At 36.3% G+C, this 18,391-nt stretch overlaps 1 protein-coding gene and 2 pseudogenes across 2 annotated transcripts; 2 read left to right on the forward strand and 1 right to left on the reverse strand.

Annotated features, from left to right (window-relative positions):
• The first annotated feature begins 8 nt into the window (after window positions 1-8).
• LOC127445358 (thioredoxin-like protein 4B) lies at window positions 9-4,491 on the forward strand (annotated as a pseudogene).
• A 3,206-nt stretch (window positions 4,492-7,697) lies between these two features.
• Window positions 7,698-8,561, reverse strand: LOC127445575 (cotranscriptional regulator FAM172A-like; annotated as a pseudogene).
• A 4,690-nt stretch (window positions 8,562-13,251) lies between these two features.
• mrpl16 (mitochondrial ribosomal protein L16) lies at window positions 13,252-18,368 on the forward strand. Of its 2 annotated transcripts, none has more exons than XM_051705377.1 (5): window positions 13,252-13,482; window positions 13,870-13,941; window positions 14,650-14,798; window positions 15,241-15,478; window positions 17,182-18,368. In XM_051705377.1, the coding sequence occupies exons 1-5, from the start codon at window positions 13,425-13,427 to the stop codon at window positions 17,316-17,318; spliced, it is 654 nt and encodes a 217-aa protein (XP_051561337.1). In that variant the 5' UTR covers window positions 13,252-13,424; the 3' UTR covers window positions 17,319-18,368. The 2 variants fall into 2 exon arrangements, with proteins under 2 accessions (XP_051561337.1, XP_051561336.1); XM_051705376.1 differs by having other exon boundaries at window positions 13,256-13,482; window positions 15,241-15,534.
• The last annotated feature ends 23 nt before the right edge of the window (window positions 18,369-18,391 follow it).

Genomic DNA, 18,391 nt, shown 5'->3' on the forward strand with positions numbered 1-18,391 from the left:
ACAGTAAACATCCGCTGGAGTTTCAAACACATGCTGCAGCGAATGTAGTTGTATTGGTTTATAGTTGTGTGTGATTTAAAATAGAGCGTCATGAGTTTTTTTCCTCCATAAACTGTCGTGTAAGAAAGACATTGATGACGACATTAAGACAGTCGCTGAGAAATATTTAGTGATTCGATTTGGCAGAGATGAAGATTCAATGTGTTAACAGCTCGATATCGTGAGTGTAATTGATGAGCATAATCTTACATATTTCATTTCAGCGAATCATTTGATTTCTCATTATGCAGTGTTATGTGTTATCATAATAATCGAGTATATTCATTTTTATTTAAAAATGTAATTACCATTATTATTATTTTTCTGTTGTTGTTGTTATTAAATTATTTTGCGCTAACGAAATTGTGATATTTACAATGATCTTCATAGTTTATTTTGTTATTTATTACATTGTGTTATGTGTTATGATCATGATAATATTTAATTGATCATTATTTTAATTATTTCAATTATTTATTTAACATATATGATTTATTATTGCTGTTATATATATATATATATATATATATATATATATATATATATATATTAATATAACAGCAATAATAATTTATATATGTTAATTGAAATAAATAACGATAATATATATATATATATATATATATATATATATATATATATATAAATACACACACATACAGACACACACACTGGTGGCCAAAAGTTTGGACTATTGTACAGATTTTGCTCTTATGGAAAGAAATTGTTACTTTTATTCACCGAAGTGGCATTCAACTGATCACAAAGTGTAGTCAGGACATTAATAAAGTGAAAAATTGGGGGCCTGGGTAGCTCAGCAAGTAAAGACGCTGACTGACTACCGTCATCATGAGTCATGATCCAGGGCGTGCTGAGTGACTCCAGCCAGGTCTCCTAAGCAACCAAATTGGCCCGGTTGCTAGGGAGGGTAGAGTCACATGGGGTAACCTCCTCATGTTCACTATAATGTGTGGTTCTCGCTCTCGGTGGGGCACATGGTGAGTTGTGCGTGGATGCCGCAGAGAATAGCGTGACGGCTCCACACACGCAACGTCTCCGCAGTAACGCGCTCAACAAGCCAAGTGATAAAATGCATGGAATGATGATCTCCACCTGGATTGAGGCGAGTCACTACGCCACCATGAGGACTTAAAGCGCATTGGGAATTGGGCATTCCAAATTGGGGGAGAAAAGGGTAGAATTTTTTTTTTTTTTTTTCAGAACTTCTTGAGCTGCTTCAAAGAGTTCTCATCAAAAAATCCTCCACATTCAGCAATGACAGCTTTGCAGATCCTTGGCATTCTAGCTGTCAGTTTGTCCAGATACTCAGGTGACATTTCACCCCACACTTCCTGTAGCACTTGCCATAGATGTGGCTGTATTGTCGGGCACTTCTCACGCATCTTACAGTCTAGCTGATCCCACAAAAGCTCAATGGGGTCAAGATCCATAACACTCTTTTCCAATTATCTGTTGTCCAATGTCTGTGTTTCTTTGCCTACTCTAACCTTTTCTTTTTGTTTTTCTGTTTCATTAGTGGCTTTTTCTTTGCAATTCTTTCTATAAGGCCTGCACCCCTGAGTCTTCTCTTTACTGTTGTACATGAAACTGGTGTTGAGCGGGTAGAATTCAATGAAGCTGTCAGCTGAGGACATGTGAGGTGTCTATTTCTCAAACTAGAGACTCAGATGTACTTATCCTCTTGTTTAGTTGTACATCTGGCCTTCCGGGGGGACAGTGGTAGCTCAGCGGTTAAGGCTCTGGGTTACTGATCAGAAGGTCAGGGTTTCAAGCCCCAGCACCGCCAAGATGCCACTGTTGGGCCCTTGAGCAAGGCCCTTGACCCTATCTGCTCCAGGGGCGCTGTATCATGGCTGACCCTACACTCTGACCCCAGCCTAGCTGGGATATGTGAAAAGAAGAATTTCACTGTATATGTGCAAATGTATAATGTGTGATAAAGAAAATTAAAAATGATTATTAATTAATTAATTATAATTATTATAATTAATTCCACATCTCTTTCTGTCCTTGTTAGAGCCAGTTGTCCTTTGTCTTTGAAGACTTTAGTGTACACCTTTGTATGAAATCTTCAGTTTTTTGGCAATTTCAAGCATTGTATCAGCCTTCATTTCTCAAAACAATGATTGACTGACGAGTTTCTAGAGAAAGCGGTTTCTTTTTTGCCATTTTTGACCTAATATTGACCTTAAGACATGCCAGTCTATTGCATACTGTGGCAACTCGAAAACAAACACAAAGACAATGTTAAGCTTCATTTAACGAACCAAATAGCTTTCGACTGTGTTTAATATAAAGGCAAGTGATTTTCTAGTACCAAATTGGCATGATTACTCAAGGATAAGGTGTTGGAGTGATGGCTGCTGGAAATGGAGACTGTCTAGATTTGATCAAAATGACTTTTCAAATAGTGATGGTGCTGTTTTTTACATCAGTAATGTCCTGACAATACTTTGTGATCAGTTGAATGCCACTTTGATGAATTAAAATACCAATTTCCTTCTGCTACAGCAAAATCTGTACATTATTCCAAACTTTTGGCTGCCAGTATATATATATATATATATATATATATATATATATATATATATATATATATATATATATATAGTATATATGTATATATAAAATTATACAACAACGTGCATACATTATGAATTTCAGTTGATGACATTTTGCTTATGTAGTAAACATATTGTATATAGCATATAGCAGTTTCATTTTTCATCTATTAATAGCTACAGAGCACAATTTTTATGTTAGTGATTATATTATAGATAATAAAATATTGCTGGTGATTGTCAGAGGAATTTTTTAAGAAAAAAAAATGGTTCTTTAAGATTTATGCGCCGTTTTATGGGCAATTGTATTCAGTTACATCCAGAAAATGTACAATTAGATATTTTGCTAAACAAACAAACTTTTGACAAAAGGCCTCTGGCAGTTATCAGCCACACAGTTGTTGGCTTTATTTTTAACCTGTAGCACCCCCCCCCCCCCACCCCCACCCAGTATGTAAAGTAAAGAATTCTCTTAACATGCGTGTGTGTGTGTGTGTGTGTGTGTTATTTGGCAGCTGTCGAAGACCGCTCATGATCTGAGTAACATGGCAAATATTTATCTTGTGGATGTGGATTCAACACTGGTTTATACACGATACTTTGACATCAGTTTCATTCCATCAACAGTGTTCTTCTTCAACGGACAGCGCAAGAAAGTTGATTATGGGTGAGTATTGAGACAAATGGGCTCTTTCTGATATTTACTTATCCATTGATATTGCATGATGGAATTATCAATTTCCCCTCCCTCTATCGATACTATAGGGGTTTAAAACTTTTCTAACTATCATTCTATCAAAAATAGACAGAAACATGCACAAACAGGATGTGCTGTTTTGCAAAAAGGTACAAACCACAGATATGTGGTTAAACTGTTAAGTAACTTTTCCTCAAACTAGAAAGAACTTCTTCTGAAACTAATGTTTCCAAAGACGGCGTAACCGCACAAGTATTTCACTTTTTACAAAAGATAAGCATGCCTCTGATTTTACATTTTACAGATTTTTTATATTTTATATTAACCCTGAGATTTCCTTGTTTTTCAGTATTTCACAATCATCTGTGAGCCCCAGTTGTCTGTTTTGTGTCTTCAATTCTTTTCGATAATGGTCTCATGTCTTGTCTTTAATTGACTTTTCCTCTGTAATGTTCAACATCAGCTGCTTGAGTGAAATTGTAAGCATCAGTCCTCTCATATTTTGATTTATATCAACACATTCAGATCTCCAGATCACACCAAGTTTGTGGGAACTTTCAAAACCAAATAGGACTTCATGGATCTAATTGAGGTGATCTATCCCGGTGCCATGAGAGGAAAGCTAATTGTTCAAAGCCCTATCGATCTGAGGAACATTCCTAAATATGATCTGCTGTACCACGGCATCTAGCACTGGATGAGATTTCACAGAAAGTGAACTTTTAAATGGTTTTCTGTGGCAGTAAAACTGATGAAGTGGATGTAGAGTTTCCGTTGGAAACCAGTTTGATATACACCGATCAGCCACAACATTAAATCCACCTGCCTAATATTGTGTAGGTCAGTGAGCGGCAGTTCTGTGGACGGGAATGCCTTGTTGATGAGAGAGCTCAACAGAGAATGGCCAGACTGGTTCAAACTGACAAAGTCTACGGTAACTCAGATAACCGCTCTGTATTGTGGTGAGAAGAATATCATCTCAGAATGCTATTCTGAGATGCGGGTTGGCAGTGTTTTGGCAGCACGAGGGGGTCCTACACAATATTAGGCAGGTGGTTTTAATATTGTGGATGATCGGTGTATTTACTATGTCATATTTGTATTATATGTGAAGTTTTTTTTTGTATGATGTTTTTGAAATAAAGATAAATGTGCATTTTGGTTTTATATTGGCTTGAAGAATCGTGTTGAAGTCATTACGAAACCGCATTCACACTGCAAATAAATAGTTTTCTTAATTAGTATTTTTGTCTTGTTTTCCAGTAAAAATATCTACAGTAAATATTCTTAAAACAAGATAAATTTACTTGACAAGCAAAATGGCATAAGATATTAAGAAAAATACCTTGAATTAAGTTTATGTTTCTGAACTTAATGATAAATAGTTTTTCTTCTTTTAAGCATAAATCTCAATCAAATTTAGTTAGATTTCTTTGAAAACAAGACAAAATATCTAATGTAATTTTGCTCGTCAAGTAAATTTATCTTGTTTTAAGAATGTTTAGATATTTTTACTGGAAAACCAGACAAAAATACAAAAACATTTTTCTTTTTTGGAGTGATTCAAGTGTTGGGTTTATTAAAATAACTTTATTGATTGCTGTATTGAAAAGTAATCACATTATTATTTACTTTTAAGTTAAACAATGTTCTGCTCAACTAGTTCAAATTAGTGCCTACATTTCCTCACACAAGCCATACACGGGTTTCTCACTTACAATGACTAGTTACTGGGCGCACACCCTTTAGCTGTCAAACAGACATACATATTAACATAATTAATGTTTGTTTAACATTAATATATATCTATATTTTTTAGAAATGTGTAACCCAAGTAATTAACTTAAAGGAATATTCCGGGTTCAATACAAGTTAAGCTCAATTGAAAGCATTGTGGCATAATATTGATTGCCACAAAAAATGAATTTCAGCCCGTCCCGCCTTTTCTTTAAAAAAAGAAAAAAATTGCCACATATGGACAAAAAGATATCATATAGTTGCCGCTTTAATGTATCCCTTTTGCAAAATCCTGAATTCCAAAAAATGCTAAAGGCTGAAATCAGTGTCTCTATGGAGACCAACTGGTCCTCAGTATCCTCTGTGGGTGTGGCTTGGGAGGCACTTAAGGCAGTTCTTAGGGGCTGGATCATACAGTATGCCTCATTCACCAAAAAATCCAAAGCACAAGAACTCGTGGAATTGGAAGGGAATATTAAATGTGCCGAGGCAGAGCTGAAGCGCCGAATGTTGTCTGACGGCCTCAGGGAATTGACCCGATTGAAATACAGATATAATTTTATACTATTTTGTCGCGGAAGGTGGATTTTTGTCTGTTCAGGGAAAGACAGTCATACTTTGAGTCAGGGGACAAGGCAGGGAAACTTCTGGCTAGATATATAAAACAGAAAGAGTCTTTTTCTACCATTCCCTCAGTGAAATCTGCTGGTGGTGAAATATTTACCTCAGCCATTGATATTAATAATGCTTTTAAAGGGGAGTCACATGGTGCCACGCGGGGGACGGATGTGTGAGTGGCGAGCTCTGCGCACTTTGCTAGTTTTTAATTCTCTTTGTGTCTTGAACCGATTCAATACACCCTGCTACATAACTGTTCTATGAAGTCAACATGTCAAAGAATTCAAAATCCTCGGGCTCTGGAGATATTAAAAGACACTTACGTGCTCAAGCTGATACCCCAGACAGGGCCGCAGACTAGGGACTCAGTTTGGACGGTGGGGCGGGAGAAATTCAGTGGCAACTGGCGAGCATGTCTGTAGTGCTGACGAAGGTCGTAGTGGACTTGGAGAATCTTGCGATAATACGTAGATCGATTACGGCGATGGAGGTGAAATTCTTGGAGTTAGTTACAAGAATCGGGGATGTTGAGAAATGGATTATTATGATTACCTGGAGTTAACGGAGAGGGAATTAGCTGCTAAATCACTAGCGACCAAGGCAGATTTGTGGTGCATTTGAGAAAAGTTGGAAGACCTTGAGAATCATAATCGGTGAAACAACGTCCGAATTGTTGGAATTCCTGAGCATGAGGAAGGCAGAGATATGGTGAAATTCCTGTTTTTCTAAATTCTGTTTTTTTGTTTGTTTGTTTGTTTGGTTTTTTTTCTGGGGAAAGTTCGGGGTTTGACTGTTGCACTAATGTTGGAATGTGGTCTTTATAATTTTATTTTTGACACACAGTCTGTTTTTTCTCATAAGTCAAAATGTCAAATGTTAATATAAGTGGATTGTCTCTCTCGACGTGGAATGTGAATGGGTTGGAGCACCCCATTAAAAGAAGGAAGGTTATTTCTTTTCTTAAACGAAAGAAATTTGATATAGTGTTTCTTCAAGAAACACATCTTTCCCCGCAGGAATCTGAACAATTTGGGAAGATATGGTGTGGGCATGTTTTCTTTAGTGCGAGCTCAAGTAAGAGCAGGGGAGTCATTACATGATGTTTATTAAGTAAACATCTACAATTCAAATGTCTCAAACAGATTAAAGATAAATTAGGAAGAGTCATTATTGTTTTAGCAGAAATACAGGGGCAAATGTTGATTTTGGCTAATATTTACACACCTAACGCTGATGACCAGGGCTTTTTTTATAGATCTTGAAGGGATGTTGCAAGCTGCTGGCACCCCTCATGATATAATACTGGGAGGAGACTTTAATTTATTGATGGACTCAGTCCTTGATCATAGTGAAGCAAAAGTGTGTAAGCCCCCTAGAGCAACATTGACGCTTCACAGGTTGTGTAAAAATCTTGGCCTTACAGATATTTGGAGACTTTTGAACCCATCTGGTAGGGGACTATTATATCCATTAGAACTCCCTAAACTGACGACTGAGCAAAACATTCTCTTGATTCTGAGATAATCTTGGAGGATCTTGATGAGGTAATTAAGGCCTTGCCTACAGGCAAGGCTCCGGGGCCAGATGGTGGATTCTCTGCAGCATCCACACACAACTCACCACGCGCCCCAACCTGAGTGAGAATCACATTATAGCGACCACGAGGAGGTTAACCCAACGTGACTCTACCCACCCTAGCAACTGGGCCAATTGGTTGCTTAGGAAGCCTGACTGGAGTCACTCAGCACGCCCTGGATTTGAACTTGTGACTCCAGGTGTGGTAGTCAGCATCTTTACTTGCTGAGCTACCCAGGCCCCTTGTTTTGTCCTTACTAAGTTTATTGAATTCTCGCTCTGTTACGGGTCCGCGCGGGCATGTTGGAGCCCAGAGTGGCCGCCTATATCGCCTGTAGGATGGGCCGGTACTTGCGCAGCAGCGGGCCGGCCCAAATTACCCAGCGGCCCACCGGGAAAATGCCCAGTGCTCCCGATGGCCAGTCCACTCCTGACCTTAACCATCAAGTTTAATTGTTATTTTTGTCGCTGAAACAGCTCTTGCACCTCGTGATGAATTCTAAGGGAGTTGCCGTGGCTTTGGGTTTCAGTATCTTGGCAAAGAAGCGAAACACAGACTCCATGCAGACTGCAGGCGCCGATCGTGGCATTGTGTTCCTGCAGAAATCTGTGGGCAACCTGCATTCAATGAACCTACAGACCGATTCAGGGGTTATGGAGTGAGTTTTTATCCAGTCACGCCCAGCCTTGCCCACATGCTATGAGACGAGTCCAAGACTGCTACGGCCTTCACACAATGCTCAACCTCCTCTGGCCAATGGCAAAACAGATCTACAAAAGCCAGTCCACAATATCCATGGGCAACCACGAAGACATGTTCAGCAGAACTCTTCGAAATCAAGCATTCCCAGACTGACTGGACGTGCTGTTCCAGGGTTTGTCCACCTTCGTTGGGGTTCATTAGGACAATGGCGCAAGATTCCAGCAGAGCCCATCACAGGTATGGGATCTGACTACCTCACTCCAATCCTTCATGTGCAGCCACCTTCCAACTCCAAACGCATCGTGCCCCAGTCCTGGACCAGAACCACTAGACACCCAGCATGCTCTAGTGCTCTGCGACTCATGAACAGAAAACTCTGTTGGTCCAGAAGATGGAACTTCTGTTCTAAGAGGTGGTAGACATGTTGGGTGATGTACTGACAAAGAGTTCGATGTTCCCGTTCAGTTCCCCTGACATCATCTAGTCTGAAGGTAAACCTGTAGGGTTCAAATATCTCTCTGTGCCGCAGATGGCCGTCGTCAGTGAAGGAATAAGAAAAATTGGATTGAGATTGATTCGGAATATCGCTCGTTCCAGAGCACTCCAACATCATTTATGACCTGAGATGTAAACATGCAAAAATATCTGTTTGGTGCACAGGAAATATACAGTTTTATCATTGATCGTATATAGTACCTGCATTGCAATAGCAAAATCTGTTTAAAATGAGTTTGCTTAATTTACAAACCAAACTAAATAACATAGTAGACACAAACAAATGTTATCTATTAACACTGTAGTCTAAAATGTATTTAATGTTATACCAGATGTAGCGGTTGGCTGCATGATGTCTGAAGTGATCATGACAGGTGTCTCTTATTGTAATTAGGATATGGTTCTAGATGTTTTGTGCATCAGTAGAACCCAGAACGAAATACTAGCACACTATGCTGCCTTCATGTGCTATCAGAGTTTTCCTACTTCCCACTTATGAAGTGATAATTACGAGTACGTCGTGTTCACGTGCTTTGTTGTTGGAAAGAACAAGAAACATGGACGATGCCAGCCAGGTTCATTCATTCATATTTCTTGAGGAACTTTTATTTTGACACCATAATACATATTACTCAGCTTGCTGACGATAATGGAATTTTGGTCAAATTCAAGCTATTTTCACGGTGTAAAAAATTTACAACATGCTTAGAATGGTTGCTGATATACATAAATTAATAACACCAAAACCGCAAGTGCTAACAAGTAGCTGTATTTAGAAAAATGAACAAAACCCGACATTCAATTCAGAAACTGTACTCTCCTCCACCATGTTGAAAGTTTAGAACTCCTCCCAACTCGGCAACTCGGGTATCTAGAATTCCGAGCAGTGTTGCCAACTTAGCAACTTTGTTGCTAGATATAGCGACTTTTCAGAACTCTTTAGCGACTTTTATTCGAAAAAGCGCGCCTAGCGACTTTTTGGACAAACCTTAGCTACCTTCCGTAGAAGAAAGTCACCAGTACTGCCCAGTGAGCGTGTGGTCTTGCTTTCCTGCCCGGTCTCGGAGGCACACCTCTCTCTGCGTCTTCTCTGTTCAGTGAGACTGACAGAGAGAGAGAAGTGAGCAGGCGAGAAGGCGGAGCAGCACAATCAGTTGACCGCAAGGCAGCTGACATAGACGTGAATGAGCTGCGCATGTGCAAACAGCGTTGTCAAGGACCAATCTCGAATCTGTTTTGTTTGCTCCCTTTTGCTGTAAATTTAAAGAGTTTAATTGTATTTTTTGTAAACATGCACATAGTTTTTTTTTTGTAAATATGCTCATAGTTTTTTTGTAAATATGCATATAGTTTTTTTTTTGTTTTTGTTTTTTTTTGTAAACATGTACATAGTTTTTTTTTTTTAAATATGCTCATAGTTTTTTTTGTAAATATGCATATAGTGGTTTATTATGGCTGAGCGCTGTGTGACAGAAAAGATAAGAAAGTTTCTGTCGCTTCTAACTTTCTCTCTGAGTGCATTGATAGATATAGGGAATGAATAGGGTATTACAGTATGTACGGTAAGCACAGAGAAGCAAACACATGTAAAGGGCGGACACTATGCAAAAATGCAAATGAGACGGGGGGAGTTAAATGCAATTAGGAAAATGAAAATTGATGGTGTTGTATGTGAGGATACTAATCTCATCTCATATAGCAGATTTTTTTGGTAAATTATATGAAAGTGACTCTAATGTTATTGACCCTTTGCCTATTCTAAATTCTATTACTTCAAAAAGAACTGTTAGCAGTGATTTCAATCTTATATGTTCTGAAAAAATTTCAATGGAAGAAATTAAAGAGGGCATTAATAAGTTAAAAAAACAATAAATCTCCTGGGAGTGATGGATTGACTTCAGAGTTATATAAAACATTTTGTGACCCTTTATCTAAATTTTTATTGGCAGAATATGAAGAATCATTTGTCAATGGATGCCTTCCACCATCAGTGAGAGAGGGTGTTATTACTCTAGTACAAAAATCCCAAAAAGATGCTCTTTTGATCGATAACTGGCGCCCAATCACATTATTAAATAACGGCTATTTTGGCATCTGTCCTGGCAAAACGACTTAAATATGGCCTTGATGATTTGATTGATGAGTGCCAATCAGGGTTTATATCCAACATGTAAGGTTAGTTCTTGATTTGATTGATTATCGTGATTTGGTTTTGGATCCTGCTCTTATTATGTTCTTAGACTTCCAAAAATCCTTCGATACTGTTAGTCATAATTTCATCTTTAGTGTATTACGCTTCTTTGATTTTAATAATTATTTTATCAATGCAGTGAAAACTCTGTATGTAAGAGGAAACAGTTGTGTTAAACTTATATCTGGAACAACTCCTATCTTTCTTAATCACAGAGGTATAAGACAGGGCTGCCCCATTTCCCCCTTTCTTTTCCTGCTGGTTACTCAGATTTTGAATTTAATAATCAATCAGAATAATGTGATTAAGGGTATTAGAATTCAAGATAAAGAATAAAAATGTCTCAATTTGCAGATGACACCACAATTTTCTTAAAAAATCCATCGGAAGTTCCTAAAACATTGGAGATTATTAAAGATTTTTCTCAGATTTCTGGCCTTTCTCTCAACATTTCAAAATGTGAAATATTATCTTTAAAAAATATAAATAAAACAACAATTTGTGGAATTCAGCTTAAAGATGTAATTAATTATTTGGGTGTAAAAGTATCTTTAAATTCAAATTCGGTTCTTACAGAAATGAATTTAATTCCCATTAAAGATGTGATTAAAAAGATGTTTAATTCTTGGCTGGCAAGAGATTTGTCTCTCGCTGGTCGAGTTTTATTATCAAAGGCAGAGGGTCTAGCAAGAGTTTCTTACCTCTTTTCTGTAATGGATTGTCCTAAGTCATCATGTTCTTTATTAGATAAATTATTATATAATTTCATATGGAAAAATAAACCACACAAAATCAAAAAGGAGGTTCTAAGAAATAATATTAATGATGGAGGTCTTGGAATTGTTGACTTTACCCTATTCAACCAGGTAGACAAACTCTATATGGAACATATTTCCTAATTTTGTTTTTAATAAAATTGGAGGTATTGAATTGTGTATTACAGTGCCCCTTCTCAATTGGTAAACTACCCATTAAATTAGCAAAATTTCTGTCATGGTTACTGGTTTACACTTCACTGTTGTTTTATTTGGAATAATCAAAAATATTATTTACAGAAATAAATCATTGTTTTTTGAGAGATGGTATTTAAATAATATCTATATTGTTAATCAGTTGATAGATGACAATGGTCAGTTTTATTCCTTTTCAGAATTCTCCAGAAAATTTGATTTTGGGGCGTCATTAAAAGAGTATAATATTGTAATCAACGCTATTCCTAGTGGAATAAAAATTATTTTGAAAGGAGAGCGAACCTATAAACCTATTTCTCTGAATAACACTTCTATTTCAATAGAAGGAATTCTTAATACTGATGACAAATTCAATAACCACTTTGTTCGCAATCATATCAACAGAAAATCTATTCCAGCATCTTCTTTTCAATGGATGACGCTATACAGTGTTAATTGGAATTTGGTCTGGTCTCTTCCCCACAAATATCTATTAAGAAACAAGATAAAAGAAGTCACGTTTAAAATATTACATAGATGCTACCCTTGTAATGGCACACTCCACAAGTATATTCAAAATATTGAGAAAAAATGTCCATTCTGTGACATAGAAGAGACTGTTGTTCATCTTTTTAGTGAATGTCTTTGTGTTAAATCTTTTTGGAACAAGCTATGTACCTATCTCTCAGAAAAAACAACTGTCAAAATATGTATGAACACTTTTAATATTATTTTTCTTTATAACAACTCAAATTCTCATATCCAGTATATTGTTAATCTTTTTATTATACTTGGTAAATTTTTTATACACAAATGCAAATTTTTGGGTAAGAATCCGTTATTGTCAGTTTTTCTGATAGACTATAACTCCTATGTTTTGTCTTTGATGGGCATAAAAAAATTTTTTTTTTTGAAAAGCCAAAAATGCTTTCAGTGTTTAACCTTGTATAGATGTTTTTTTTTCTCTCTCTCTCTCTGGCTTGTTTATTATTATTATTATTATATTTATGATATGTCTTCCTTTTTTTTTTTTTTTTTTTTTTACTGTTCTTGTTGTTCTGTGCTTGTTGACACAATCTCATGTAAGACGTTTTGCATGAATAAAAAAATAAAAAAAATAAAAATAAAAATAAAAAAATATTCCGAGTTTCCCACCTGACCTTCTGACTTCGCTGGGTCATCATGTGCTCGGAACTCGTAATTACGATATTTCCGAGTCCAGTTGAAGGGCACATTAGTTTACTCGCTACAGGAAAATCATTTCAAGTTGTGCTCTGGAATATGTTTGACCAGCAACTCCCCACTAGCTTAGCCAAGGAGGTTTTTTACCAGCTCGAACTAAAATGTTTGGATGGTTTTGAATGTTCTGTGTGAAAATTATTTGTATAACACTTTTGATCATATATATATATATATATATATATATATATATGAATAATTTCTTTGTCGATTTGTAAAGCTTTTATTTTCTTTTTTAAGTTTTTGTTTTCAGACTAATACATAGATAATTCCTTAATTTCTGAAAGGCACTCCTAGTCCTCCGTAAAATACACCAATGTAAAAAAAATTATAATTAAAAATACATAAAAATGGAATGACAATCATTTATTTAACATACCGTTTATTTTTAATATCTCAAACATGGAACTCATGATTCGCGCTGCTGTTTCTACGGCGTAATTTGACCGAAACACCGGATGTTAATCAAACATGGCAGCGACCTTGCGTAATGTGTGAGAGACCAATAGAGACCGATATTAATTAAAATTCTTAAGAAATAATTAATTATTAAGCTTATATTTTCATATATAATATATTTGAATATTACATTCAAAAAATGTTATCAGTACTAAAGAACGTATTTTGGGCGTTTTCCCGGACATCAAGCCAGCCAGGTAGTGCCAAGACGATTCGTTTTATTTACATTTTACATATAATTTCGTATAATTTATATTAGTACCACAAATGTAAAGGTATCTTGATATTACCATGTTTTTGTTTGGACATGTACCATGGTAAGTATTCTGCTCGCTTGGCTATTATTATTGACACCTGGCTGTACCACGGTATCACCACAGTACTTTTTTCTAAGGGACTACAGCATCACTGATCATCAGATATAATTCATCATTCTATCTGGATTCTAATCCTTTTTTACTTATTTTAGAGTAATTAGAGTGTCATAACTAGTTAATGTGGCCATTTATTATATTTTGCTCATGAAACCTGTGTTTCCCAGTTACATTAGTATGCATTTACTAAGATCACTTCTTATATCCTAGATGTCCTGCAGAGAAACTTGAAGGTTTTGACAGCAGGGTTGAGGACTTATGAAGTGCCACCAGACTTCAGTGGTAATTATATTTTATACTACATCATCAGTATTTAACCATTATTATTTACTCGCTCTCATACTATCCCAGATGTGCATGACTTTTTCTTCTGTAGAACACAAATGAAGATTTTTAGAAGAATATCTCAGCTCTGTAGGTCCATACAATGCAAGTGAATGGTGACCAGAAAAAGCGCAAAGGCAGCATAAATTAAAAAATATTTGTCCTTTTTTTTTTTTTTTTTTTTTAACTATAAATCTCCACTTTCACTTTCAAATTCTACTTTTGTTTTTGACGATTCAGATTCTTCGTGCATATCACCACCTACTAGGCAGGGAGTAGAATTTATAGTAAAACATTTCTTAAAAATTGATCTATTTCTCACCTACACCTATTATATCATTTCAGAAGACATTGATTTAACTACTGAAGTCATATGGATTACTTTTGTGCTGCATTTATGTGCTTTTTGGAGCTTCAAAGTTCTTGCCACCATTCACTTACATTGTATGGACCTACAGAGCTGTTCTTTTAAAAATCTTAATTTGTGTTGTGCAGAATAAATAAAGTCAAATACATCTGGGATGGTATGAGTTAATGATGAGAATTTAAATTTTTGGGTGAATAATTTCTTTAAACTTATTTACTTTGGTCAAGGACTGCCATGATAATCGTATTCTCATTTGTAATGTTTACTCTTACCAATTTTGTGTTTTCTCTTTCATGCAGATGTGGTTTTACCTGACAGGCCTAAACTGAAATTCCTCAATAAGGTCCCGAACTTCAAAAAAGCGAAGAAGGAGATGAAGAGGTTGCGTGACATTCAGGGACCAGCCAAAGCAGCAAACACCTTTAACAAGGGACAGTATGGTATTGTGGTCAGTGTTGCAAATCATTCTTCTGAGAGCCAATGGAAACATTTGCAGTTACATACAGTGGCCCCAAAAAGTATTGCGACACTGAAGCCACACTTCACAAGTCTAAATGTCATTGCATTTTGTGCTGACATGATAATACGTTTCTTTATTTGGAAGATTGCACAAGCACACTTTTCAAGCCAGACATTTGGCAAAAAAAGTTTGTTAGGTTTAAAATGATAGCAATTAAATCTGTTGTTGGAAATAAAGACACAGCTGTCAAGTGTGGTTTTGCCAGGTTGTGTTGCCAACTAAAGTCTATTTGCTATATAAAAAACAAGCGAGCCCTTTAATATGCCCCACATCAAATTTCTGTTTCAATAGGAACTACAGGAAATAAAACTGCACTCTTCAAACCATTTCATGGGGTCTTTTTCAACAACTTGTGTTTATTGACCTTTAGGCTCTGGGTGGCGGTTACCTACACTGGGGTCACATGGAGATGATGCGGCTCACTATTAACCGGCGCATGGACCCGCGCACAACGTTCGCTCGCTGGCGCATTAATGCACCATACAAGCCGATCACTCGTAAAGGACTCGGCCAGCGCATGGGTGGTGGCAAAGGTGCCATCGACCACTATGTGACTCCGGTGAAATGCGGTCGGCTGATAATAGAGGTCGGAGGTCGCGTTGAGCTTGGTGAGTTTGAGGCAGTGCTGACTGAGGTTGCCAAGAAGCTCCCCTTTCCCGCCAAGGTTTGTTCTGAGATACTTTTGTGTAACTTGCATAACTAACTTTTTGTTTTTGCTTTTCCATAATCATCTTTACCTCAAAACAGATACGGCAGTAACTTAAATGTGGAAAGTGTTGCGTAACGTTTACTTTTATGCTGTATGTTTTTTGCATGATGTTTAATTTTTTTGTTTTTAATGTAATTAAAATGTAGAAGTAATTCTTGAAACAAAGTTCTATAAGTGAAGTTTGTCTTCTGCAGGATTTTCTTGTTGTTTTGAAAAGTAATCTGTTAAACATGGAAGTAATTTATTTTCTGTATTGTCTTGAAAGTTAGTTTTGCAAGGTGCTTACAAAGTTACAACAAAATTGAATTTCATAAAAACATCAGGTTCCATATTTTACCCCCAAACCAAAAGAAAAAAAGGAAGTCATATTTTGCATAAAGAAAATGAAGCCTTTTTAAGGACCTGTATTATAAACTGTATTATATACACTGTGTATATACGGTGTGTGTGTGTTTAAATAGTTTTTATATATTTTAAATAAAAAAATAATTTATATCATTTTTTATTTTCTCTTTCTTAATGGTGACTGTCATCACTGTAATACAGTAATTTAGTGTTTAACAATAAAAGATACTGCAATATAATGATTTTTTTTTTTTTTTTAGGTCAGCAAAGATTAAAAGGCATTATAACTATCATACAATTTCATCTTTTTGCATCACTACCAAGAAAATGAGAATTATTTCATCATGAAAATAATGTCACATTGCAAAAACTCTTAGTGACCCTAAAAACAGGCTTAATTTTCCTTTTATATGCAAAATATAGTTTCTCATTACTTTGTTTTTGAGGTGAAATATGACAAGTTTCAAGCCATACGCCCTAAACTAGTTTAGAGAGGTTTACTTTCAAATATCTGTGGTTAGAATTGAGGCATAACAGGTAAAATCCTTTCCTACATAGAGCATCGATGAGTTTAAGGGAAACCATGATAGAAAACCAAAATTTGCATTGTTTGCAGAGGTTATGAGATGGAGAACATGATATGAAATGGTCAGATAGATACTGTGGCAATAAACCACTCGACACGGTGAACGTGAGAATTTCATCCAAAAATAGGTAGTTCACCTATTTGCTGTTTGCCATATTGGGGCCATTTTTGATTTGAGAGCTGCAGCAGATTTCGCTGGATAATGACTTCAATTTCAGTCTTTTCCTCACTTAAGTTATCGTATGACTTAAAGGAATAGTTCACCCAAAAATGAAATATCCTGTCATCATTTACTCACTCTCAATTTGCTCCAAACCTGTATGAAATTCTTTCTACTGCAGAGCACAAACGAAGATATTTTGAAGAATGTCCAAAACAACATTGAACCCTACTGACTTTCATTGTATGGACAAAATAAACAGAGACATTTTTCAAAATATTTTATTTTGTTTTTAAGAGAAGAAAGAAATGCATACAGGTTTGGAGTGGCATGAGGGTGAGTAAATGGTGACAGAACGTTCATTTTTGGGTGAACTGTTCCTTTTAACAAGACTTTCGTACAAAATATTTTAATGCTTTTTTGTCATTGTGGAGCTTGAAAGTCCCACTCACACGTCAACATTGATATATTTACAAATAATAACAGTAATGTGCTATTATTTATCCTGTAGGTTGTGAGCAGAGAGAGTTTGGCAGCGTTGCAGCAGGAACAATCCGAGAGGGAATCCAACAATCAAAACCCCTGGACCTTTCAGAGAATCGCCCAGTCCAACATGCTTGGTATTCGCAAAGTCCTCAGTCCATTTGACCTACACAAACACGGACGATACACTGGGAAATTTTTCAACCCTGAAAGAGTGTAGATTTCTTTCAGAGATAACATCGCAGAACTTTATCTTGTAATGTCAAAGCGTAGCTGATGACAAACGCTGTTCTGGCGAGCTCTATGAGACGGATGTGGTGAACTCTAATATTCATAATGTTTTTAATAGATGTGAGATTGTTATCACCTGCTTTTTGTGGTCATAACATGTTCTGGTAAGGAGTTTGCAGCCTTGATAATGGAGGTGTTAAACAGGAAATGCCATATTACCTCAAGAGAAGTATTAAAGAGAAAATTCTCTTATCATTTACTCACGCTCATGCTATCCCAGATGTGTATGTTTTTTATTCTTCTGCAGAACACAGTTTTTAGAAGAACATCTCAGCTCTGTAGGGCCATATAATGCAAGTGAATGGTGACCAGAACTTTGAAGCTTTAAAAAGCATGTAAAGGGATCTTGACATTGCAGTCTCTAGACACAATCATGATTTCAAGCTAAATTACACTTCCTAGTGCTTGAGGCATGCACAGAGCACTAGATGGTGCTAGTAAGTGTAATCGAGCTTGATATCATGATCGCCAAGGAGACTGCTGATATCTGGATTTATAGTGAAAAAGGAGTTATATTTTAGTCTGTTCTCACCCACACCAATCATATCACTTCTGAAGACATGGATAAAACCACTGGAGTTGTATGGATTACTTTAATGCTGCCTTTAAGAGCTTTTTGGATCTTCAAGGTTTTGGTCACCATTCACTTGCATTGTGTGGAACTACAAAGCAGAAATATTGTTCTACAACTCTTTGTGTTCTTCAGAAGAAAGAAAGTCATGCACATCTGGGATTGCATGAGGGTGAGTAAATGAGGCAATTTTCATTTTTGGGTGAACTACTCCTTTAATGCCCTAATATTTTAACAGCAGGGCAGAAATGATAAATGTGATTTGTATATTTTCTGTTGCTGTTGTTGCATTCTGTTATCAAATGTCGAAATTCCCATATGTTTCTTAAGAAGAATAAACACTGTGCTTTTGAGTTCTTTTCCCTTGTGCGCATGG

The sequence above is a fragment of the Myxocyprinus asiaticus genome, chromosome 8 (assembly GCF_019703515.2).
Source record: "Myxocyprinus asiaticus isolate MX2 ecotype Aquarium Trade chromosome 8, UBuf_Myxa_2, whole genome shotgun sequence".
Classification (NCBI taxonomy): Eukaryota; Metazoa; Chordata; class Actinopteri; order Cypriniformes; family Catostomidae; genus Myxocyprinus; species Myxocyprinus asiaticus.